The sequence below is a fragment of the Anopheles marshallii genome, chromosome 3, assembly GCF_943734725.1.
Source record: "Anopheles marshallii chromosome 3, idAnoMarsDA_429_01, whole genome shotgun sequence".
Taxonomy (NCBI): Eukaryota; Metazoa; Arthropoda; class Insecta; order Diptera; family Culicidae; genus Anopheles; species Anopheles marshallii.
The window spans coordinates 1,300,281-1,310,256 of NC_071327.1; the positions used below are offsets into that span (position 1 = coordinate 1,300,281).

Consider the following 9,976-nt stretch of genomic DNA (forward strand, 5'->3'; position numbering starts at 1 on the left):
CAAGCCCGTGCTGTCACTTGCAGACATCAATTTGGCTCGATAATGGTTTGTTTTCATGCTGTGCTTTTGCATTGGTTATATTATTTCCATATTCGCTTTCGCTTTAACGAACTTTCCTATAACCGCTCTGTTTTATTTCGCCAATCAAACGGTTAAGTATAATGCACGTGTTGGAGTTGGAGTTGGAGGCAGCGGCACAAGGAGCAAGGATTTTCCCAGAAACAAGAGTGAGAAGTAGGAGGTGAATTTCATGGGAATCCTTTTTTCTGCCGGAAGTGGAATCCAGTATGGTGTCCCGTGGCTTAATTCACTTTTTCACACACCATCCGTTTGGAAAGCAATAGGAAAAGCTTTCCGCGGCACACAAGCAGAACAAACGGGAGGGCTCAAATAAAACCGGCACCAACACCCGAGGCAGTACCATTAATCATCGGAAGCAAGCAAGCGGCGATCGGTCATGGATTTGGTGGCGTTTTATTTGCGCTGGGAAAAGAAAAACGGTTCCCCAGTGTGAGAGGTTCCACCAACGTTTTCACGCCTTCCGGAGGGACGTTAGTGCAGGTGATGGTGGTGAAGGTGGTAGTGTTGGTGTAAATTTGTGCGAATATGCTTGCACTGATCGATTACGTAATGGATTTTTTTCTTCATCCCTTAGCATTTCCCACTCATACTGTTTTCCTCTTTTTTTGACAGGTTGCTCCCTCTCTCGGGGGAAATATTTGGAAAACTTTCCTCAAAAAAGCGTAACGGATCCGCAACGTTAAGGGTCGTGTGTGGCAAAAAGTTAACTCATTTATTTTCCTGCATTTTTGTGTAGATATGTATGTGTGTTCAAGCGGGCCTTGTTCACCTCCTCCATGCTGTGTGGAAAGTTGTTTCAGGATATGCCGAAACAAAAAAAGCGTGTCTATATGAAGATGTTGTTTTTTTCGTAGGGAAGCGAACAAAATAAGGTTACTGGGGAAGATTTTAGGTACAGAGATTTTTCTTTAAAGCATGGCAAATTATAAATTTATAAGATTGATTTTCAATGGCATTTTCTCGTTTGGTGTACTGGAATCGCTTAGGTAGTATACGTTTAAAAATTCCAAATCGTTGCCTGGTTTGCAATACAACGAGCATTAATTTGGGCCCTAACTCATTCAAGCACGTTTATAACTACGAAATATGTTGTTGTAACTTAATGAAACAATATGTAAAATACTGCAAACATCATGTTTGTGTTAAAATAATAAAAAAACAAATCAGCACTATACAGCGTCGAATCGAAACTAAGTAATTAAGCATAAGATAAACGTTTATTTACGAAATGTTTACGAAATCATATGCTCGCTGAACGTTCTGATCTATTAACAAAAGATGGAATATTTTGTACAACAAAACTAAAACAAAGAAAGAAAAACGTAACAAAATTCTTTACCTAAAAAAATGTGCCCTTGTACAAAACAGCAAAACAAAAAGTTTGTTTTTTAAATAACAAACCCACCGAACTTCACATTCTTTTGCAGCTTGCAACGCAAATGTTTCGCTTGGCGCTTCGGCTTAAGGATGCTTTCCTTTAGAGCGCGCGTTACGATATTTTGGAGCATGCTTTGCTTCGTTGAAAAGTGTAAGCTGTCAGAGGTTGGCGATTGTTGAGCATTCCGGACGAGTTTCACAGCTCGAAACTCGTACTCTCCTGTTTTATTCCATTTTCTCCCAACCAAGCCAAAGCAGAATGGTACCAAGTTTTGGTTCGTTTGTTTTTCCACTGTGTGTCAAAAGGCGGTGCAGGTTGGCGTGGGATCGAGCAAAAGCACGCGAAAGATATGCTCCCATTTCGCCGATGGACGGAATCTTTGCAGCGTTTTTCGTTAAGCGCGGTGTTGTGGATTGAGCTAAAATGAAAGCAAAACATCATCACCCCGTGGGTGAGATTGGTCCGGATCGGTTGTGGGGAGCTTTTTGTGCACTGGTGCCAGAACAACATCAAGGAAATCCGTGGTTCGATAGAAGGGAAAACGCACACTGTTTCTGTGTGGGGCTCCTAACGCTCCTAACGAGAGACGATCGAATGGTGGTGCGAGAGTAACAACACCTGGCGCTAGCTTTAGCATGGTGCACGACAATACGATGCTTAGGAGCGTTCCAATGTCGCAGGTGTAAAACGGCAGGATGTCTTATAAATATTGCAAACAGTAAGCTTGGCTTCAGTTTGCCATCGTCTTTGCGGGCGGCATGCGTTTCTTTTTCGCCGCACTAGATCCCGAGATGCTCCATAAGTCCCGGGTGTCGATTCTTAGCGGTGGTTTCCCTTCGAAGGGTTCACACCGACCGTCGTTATTTTTATTGTTAGAAGTGTTTCCCTCAACCCAGCTCGCTGACGGTAACCGGGGTGGAATTTGTTTGTTTTCCTTGTCGCCTGTCGGCTCACCTTGACATACGAGATCTCGGGTACGGCAGGAAGAAAAATGTGCTCATTTCAACCGTATTTCAGTGGAATGGCAAGCTATAAATTAGGAGCCAGAAACAAGCTAAGACAGGCCGTTCTGGTCCCGGTTCTACGCTTGTCGCTGTGTTAATGAGTTGCACGATGCGAACGGAACGGCATGCATTTCAAGGGTCTTGAAGGAATGTTTCACCACCACGTCGTTCGCAAAACCCGACAGCTTTATTTTCCGCCCTTATGGATTCGTTTTGCGCTCGGATGTAAGGTTTTACTCGTCGCCCCTTAGAATTGACAGTTTTGTTGCTTGCATGACAATCCATTGTGTAGCACTGACAAATTTTATTCTTTCCGTTATGTTTCCAGACTATGGATTGGGTTAACACATGGAAACTATGAAGCAAATAGCGGTTGTGATGATTCTTCTCAACATCAGCTACGGTAAGTGTTATGATGTAGTGTTGCTATTGCACTATGAATGTAGATAGTCATAAGTTATGCATCTGGTTTGAAGACAGCTAGAATCCCTCTAGAAAGGGCTAGCTTTTTTGTCTTAGCTGTTAAAGCTAAGAATAACCTTTTTATTGCGTTGTAGAATGTTTGATGGACTTTTATTTTAACGCCTTTTAAGGTATGCAATCAAGATGACAATTTTAATTTTATTGAGTAGTTGATTATTCATTTCTATATTTGAACTTTCACAATAAATGAGGTAATTTATTTCTAAAATAATTGTAAACTTGTAGGCATTGGCTTTCCAGTCAGGCATAAACAGACATAAACAACAGTGTCTGTACAGATTTACACATTTGACATGATTTTCAGTAGTTCAATAACACATATCATGACAGGCTGCGAGCAAATCTCGCTAATACATGCTCAAGAACTGGTACAAGTAATTTCCTGTCAGCACCAGCGGAGAAACAAATGCAGTGAAGCGTCAGGGCGTAACGAAGCTCACCTACTAATCCTTTGCCAATTTTGCAGGTCAGTTCTCCCGCTCGCAGTCGGTTGACATCGACGAGCCGCACACGTACACACCACCGAAGCACTACTTCCAAACGTCCTCCTTCGACGAGGCCGAGCTGGAAGACGACGCGGCAAAAAATCCTCTCGATCGGGGGCCCTACTTTGACATCTCGGCTTCGCGAAACGTCACCGCACTCGTCGGCAACACGGCCTACCTAAATTGTCGCGTGCGCAACCTCGGCAACCGCACGGTAGGTCGCCCGTAAAGGAGGAAAAGGCAGTTTCCGGAAGCAATTGATTTAATTAAGCCACGTTCGTTCGTTTTATTCCTGCTTTTCGACTGTTTCTTCTTTCGCATGTTTCGCCTGTAGGTGTCCTGGATCCGGCATCGGGATCTGCATTTGCTGACGGTGGGCAAAGCAACGTACACCTCCGACCAACGCTACCAGAGCGTGCACAATCCCCAGCTGGACGACTGGTCGCTAAAGGTGAGCATCTTCGACGACGGGTTGGTTTTTGCGGTGTGCTCCCCTATAGCCCTTCTTTGATGGAATTTTCCCCAGAGTCCCTCAGCAGCACCAACGCTCATTACTATTCATGATAATGAGCTTGATAAGTTATTTGACGGCGTAAAAGCTGTCCCCGGTGCCAATATGCCGCATCAAATTATGGTTCCCTAGCGTGTGGCCATAAACGAACTCGTGTTCTTCCTGGTAGGAGAACGGGTGGGTTGCATGTTCGGTTAAGATTTTCATTAACCGGTAATCTGGCCGATTATGGGATACGATCCGCACAGAAGGAAAGGATGATCGTGTTCGTGTCAGTTTTATTACGACCGAAATACTGGTTATCCCAATCCGATCGACCGACGGATTAGGACGGGTTACACATATTTGGTCATTGAATGGGGTGGTAATGTGGTTAATGCTGTGCTGCAGCGTTTCTACGTCCAGTATGACCTTTATAGCGGTTATATATTTATACAGTTTAATAGAGCAATCTCAATTAATGGTCCATATTCGAATTTGTGTTGCGTCAAATCAAGTGTAGCGAAGGATGAGATAATTGAATGTCGCTTGTTATGTTTCAGTGCTTGTTACGTTTTCATTTCATATATGTTTAATTATTATGTGCGAAACTTAATATTAGACCAGTAAAGGTAATGTTAAAAATTTAACTGCCGCCAAAGGTAGATTGCTCAAAAAATTCCACTGATTTACTTAACATCAGAGTCCCGCTGTTTCAAGTGCTATTATGCAATTCTAGTATACCACTTACACTTGTACACTTCCAAACTATACGTTTCCGACGTGATTACAAATATTTCTATCAGATTGTGATCTACCTTCGTAACGGGATAAATAGACATGTTTTACCACAAACAATCAGAAACAACCCTTTACTTTACTTTGCTTTCATCGGACAACGGGACCGTATCAATAGCTTCACAAGTTTCGAATCATCCCTGAGATTCGAAGTGAAGACTGTGGTTGAGAAAAGATGCGCGCCTAAATGTATACACCGATAACACATACGAGCACAATACTTATCTCTCGTCGCACGAGCGGCAGGAAAGCAAAACTGGCTAAAGTTTCCGAATATACTTTAGAGAAAACCTTCAAACCAGCAACTCAATTATCCGTCCTATCTTACCCTACCCCCAACCCACAAAACCGAAGCTTCGCAAAACCGCAACCAAACTTCCAATCCGATGAAATCCGATCGTATCGTATCATGTTCCGAAAAACGCAATCTTGATGGCTTATCGTGCGATTGGGCTTTTGGGGCTCGATGGATACCCCACCGTTCCGAGGTGGATGTTGAAGCGAAAGTGAATGTTTTTGTGTTTTCGTCTGCATGCGTCAATTTTTCTTGTTTTTTTGTTGTTTTTGTTGCTGAAATCCTCTCCTACACAAACACATTTTGACACTTTCTTTCTTTCCTCCTTATTTTCTCGGGACTCTTCCCTGTCCCGGTACAGGTCCTGTATCCGCAGCAGCGAGATTCCGGTGTGTACGAGTGTCAAATCTCCACAACGCCACCGGTCGGCTACTCCATGATGTTGTCGGTTGTTGGTAAGTTGTTTATTGGTTTCGGTAGCACCAGTATTGGCAGCAGTACTCCCTAGGCGCGGATTCTTCAGTTGGTGGTGGTCGCATTTCGCCCCGTCCCGAAAGGTCGTTTTCCGTAACTGCACTACATGTGGGAGCGTGTGGTGGTGTGGGCTTTGTTTGCCGTCCACGGGACGATGGATCCATTTGCGGAAGTAGCTCTTGCCGAGTGCCCTTTATGTGCCCGTCGCGTTGCGGGTGAAGGAATGAAATCGAGAACCAATTTCACACGAGCATTTGTTGATTAGATTTTTTTGGCTTTCTTTTCTTCGCTGCTGTCACGAGTGTCTAGCCGGCGAGTGTTGTACTATATTGCAAAGAAGCGTTTCCCATTTCCCAAGGAGGGTATTGATGGTGTTGTAACAACCGGCAGCAAACCACAAATATCCTGAGAAGGCGCAATGTCTCAATGGCAGATTCCCACCCAATATAAGATTGACAGACTAATTACGTTTGATCCTTAACGTGGGGCGAATTTCTACACAGTCATCAAATTGAACACAAGCTCCGAGACGTTATGCCTGTGTAATATTATACCTTGCGGGTCGTTTAACGAGCAATTAAGCGGTTATATGGTTTTGACTTTTCCCGCTGAAAAGTTCGTTAGAATAAGCTGCTTCCGAAATAGTGTCACTTAAAGTACGCAACCGCTGATGTAACGAATCGCGGGAATTCAACCGTTTAGTGGCTTAATAAAAAGAGATAAGCGATTTCCCGGTGGAAATCATAGCCATTATCATCCATCATGTGCGCATCGGTTGGCAAACGATCGTTCGAGTTCGGCGGTGGGTGGCACAGACAAAGTACATCTCTCCCCCGTGTACCGATGTAATCCTGGGCTGGTGATGTGAAATTTCATTACATGCACAATTCCCAGGCGCACCCCGGGATGTTCGACTCTCGGGCGTACTAGTGTACGCACGTTTCACCAGCCGAGCACTGGCTATTATATGCGCGTCAACAGTTTTGAAGACCTAGCTCAACAAGCGTGGTAAGCAAATGGAGCCCACAGCCGGGATACAGAGGCGTCTTGGGAGGAGTGCTACGTTTTGGCGAATAAATTATCTCATCGGATGGCTGGGCCGAGGTAGACAGATTGTGAGGAATTCGGGCAAGATTTATCCACCGAGGCACATTGATGATGGCGTTATTATTGTGCTGGGACGTTGGGTTACCGTGCCGGGTCATCTGTGTTGCAGTGAAGCAGAATCTGCATGGTTCAGCTAATAAAGCTGCACACTGGTGGGATGTCTTGCGAAATTAATAAACACCTCTCAGCTGGATGTAATCTATTGCCCGATTCCGGGCTCGATGCTGCTCTCTTACTGCTCGCCGTCGTATGTGGTCGATGGTGAGATTGATAAATTATGCACTTTGAACAAACATACCTCAATCTTAGCATCGCTGTGTACTGACGTCTGCTGTCCTGAGCAGTTGCAACGTCACCAGTTTCGGGTGCGAATCTACACGATCAGTGGCAAATAATTAGCAGTAAACGTTTCTTAATGAAGTGTCTTTACCCACACCCTGCCGGTTACTGGCATTTGTTGTTGCAAGAAGTTAGTAAAATGTGTTTCAAATTGTTTAAACTTTACAGAGCCCATAACGACCGTTATCGGAGGACCGGATCTGTACATCGATACCGGATCGACGGTGAACCTTACCTGTATTGTTAGGCACCTTCCCGAACCACCGCCACTTATACAGTGGACTCACAACGAACAGGTAAGCCACGCATCTCAATTGCATGTTTCAACGATAGTTGTTTGGTTCAGAATAACAATTCCCCTCTGCATGCTCCAAATGAAACGAATTCTTCGAATGAAGAGGTACCTTCAACCGCCTCCTCAATGCCATTTACATTTGGAAATATTTCACCAGAAAGTGTAGGTAAATCTCCTGCTCGATTTAATGCGTTCCTGTCGTATGCATAATTTGCTCCAATTTGTTGGGATAATGGTTTTTCCCCGGCACAGAAGTGCTGTTTCGTGTATCCCAAATAGTACACGGCACGGTACGAAATGGATCCAAAAGTCCGTTCCTTACGGGATGGGAGGGAAATGGTGAAAATCGATGTTTGCTCTCCAAAGGGGTAAAGTACATGAACCAATTTGTTCGATTGTGTTGCGTAAAATCGAGTAGTGGTGCTTAAGAACATGCGCGCAAATAGTGTTCATTGATGCAAGTTCTTAATTATGGGTTGATTGTATTGCCCTGTTTCAAAACTAATGGGTTGCATTTGCGTTTTGCTTCAATTTGTGAGCTTATTTTTCAACCCAAATGGTGATTTTAAACCGTACAATTAGTGTTAAATAGGTGCCAATTATCTTGCTGTGGTACGGCGTGCAATAGAGCTTGAATTGATTTGAAATAGAGACCACGTGTGGAATTTTTGTGTTGCAGCTCATAACAGAATTTTATCGTCACTCGCAACACTACTCGGCAGAAGTAAATGGAACAGGCGGGGTTAGATATATTTTTTACGTTCTTAAGTTGATGCACTATTACGAGAAATCAATTGTTATTTGAAGAATGAGAGCTACTTGACGAACGAAGATAAATTATAATAAACGCCTACATGTAGGCAATGTTTAACACATTAGATTATTGCTAAGAGTTGCTTAGTACAGATGCTTTGGTTATTTTATTATCAATTTTTGACATAAAAAAATGAATCAAAATTTCCAAAATCAACTTAAACTGAATGGGAATTTTATTGTTACTGTTACTGTTCACTGGCCATTTGAATGACGTAATGTTTCAATGCTCTAACAGTCTATCATATTTGAAACTCTGTGTGGATAACAAAATAACTCTAGACATCAATATGTTTGCAGAGAATAACGACCACTGCCTTGTAACTGCACCGGAATGACTTGGCACCTTGCTGAATTAATGTATGAAAATGTAAAGTGTATGAAATACCAAAATTGAAAATAGAAAATGATTCCATATATAATCCAAAAGCTTCTCTGCGCTCAAGTGATAATTAACATTTTATTTCAACGTCCACCCGCTCGGTTCGCATTTCGTAAACATTCAAAATGTGTTTAACTTTTCGGACAGTCTATCCACGTCTTTGAGTGTTGACGCTTCTTGATTTCTTGACGTTCTTGAGCTCTATGGTACCATTGATGTACAATGTCAAATCCTGCCCGGTGGCATGCGAATCGTTCATAATTTCAAAGTCGTTGGTTCTATTTCTAGAAATAGGCTCCATGAAATGTTCGTTTCAGTTGCTGGTTCGGTTACTCAAAATAGATCGTAATGTTGTATTCAGATGATGTTGTTGTTCTGATGACGATGCATAAGCCAATTTCAAGGTTGGCTAGAGAAGACAGCTTATATTTCCCGGAAGTTTAGAGAGAGAGAGAGAGAGAGAGCTACTGTTCAATACAACTGCGTTAAAAGATTTCCCATGGACTAGCCATTTATCGTTCACAAACACAGCAGTTCAATGAGCATGGCTTCTGAATATGTTGCTCTAAAATTATTTTTATTTTATTTGTATGAAAAAAATTCTATAGAAGAAACTAGAATTAATTTTTAAGATGCCCCTATTCCAAGGACATTGTTGTGGCTGGATGAGCGTTTACTTCTGCGCGAGGACTATCGGCATCGTGGTTTAGATATTTAAAATAAAAATTTACCTTATCATTCGTTTCGATCATTACAGGAAATCAACTACGATTCGCCACGTGGTGGTGTGTCGGTGATTACGGAAAAGGGCGACATAACGACCTCCTATCTGCTAATCCAGCGCGCCAAGTCCACCGATTCCGGCAAGTACACGTGCCTGCCATCGACGGCCAACCCGATGACGGTAAACGTCCATGTGCTTAATGGTAAGTGGCAATTTGCAATGTGCTTCGCGGATGTAACGGTTAGGTAACGTGCACCCGTAAACCGTCGAGATTTACTTGATTGAAATTACTATCCTTGCGTATCTCTTGCTCTCCACCCGATGTTGCTTCGCCGGTGGCAAATGTTGCCCTCCACTCAATGGGTTCCGTTTTTTTCTCGTTCTTTCTTCCAACTAACTTTCCTTTGTGTCGTCTTCGATGCATCCGGAACAATTGGATAACTGGCGGTCGGTGTTGGCATGCAGGCGAACATCCAGCAGCGATACAAGGCAGCAAAGGATTGCGAAGCAGCACTGTACTCACACTCGTGCTGATGGTGCTTTTGATTGTGGCGTTCCCAGTGCGATAAGATTCGTCCCAAAGCAATTCATTTGCATGTCAATCGATGCCATTTTGCTTTCGTGAGGGGTTTATTTCCTTTCCAGTTTCTGTTGTGCAAATAGTTTCAGTTTGTTTTACGTGAGAGTTGTGTGTCTGGTTGGAAAATAAATGTTTCCACATGTTTTGCAGTGAGCTCCAGTGATCGTACTTTGCTTCGAATGCGATATAGCGTTATGTCGAAAGCAGCAAGAAAGAGTCAAACTCAACTATCTCGAACAAAATAAGAG

General features: G+C 43.1%; 1 protein-coding gene across 1 annotated transcript; it reads left to right on the forward strand.

The window, feature by feature from the left end:
* The first annotated feature begins 2,811 nt into the window (after positions 1-2,811).
* Positions 2,812-9,717, forward strand: LOC128715341 (zwei Ig domain protein zig-8-like). Its single transcript, XM_053810224.1, has 7 exons — positions 2,812-2,866; positions 3,413-3,645; positions 3,766-3,882; positions 5,376-5,469; positions 7,103-7,230; positions 9,182-9,350; positions 9,614-9,717. The coding sequence occupies exons 1-7, from the start codon at positions 2,812-2,814 to the stop codon at positions 9,715-9,717; spliced, it is 900 nt and encodes a 299-aa protein (XP_053666199.1).
* Positions 9,718-9,976: the final 259 nt, after the last annotated feature.

Excerpts from the sequence above, each read along its gene's own strand:
- LOC128715341 (XM_053810224.1), top strand. The coding sequence starts at position 2,812 with ATGGAAACTATGAAGCAAATAGCGGTTGTGATGATTCTTCTCAACATC. Across the intron at positions 7,231-9,181 it reads AGTGGACTCACAACGAACAG|GAAATCAACTACGATTCGCC; the intron begins GTAAGCCACGCA and ends CGATCATTACAG. Across the intron at positions 9,351-9,613 it reads AAACGTCCATGTGCTTAATG|GCGAACATCCAGCAGCGATA; the intron begins GTAAGTGGCAAT and ends GTTGGCATGCAG.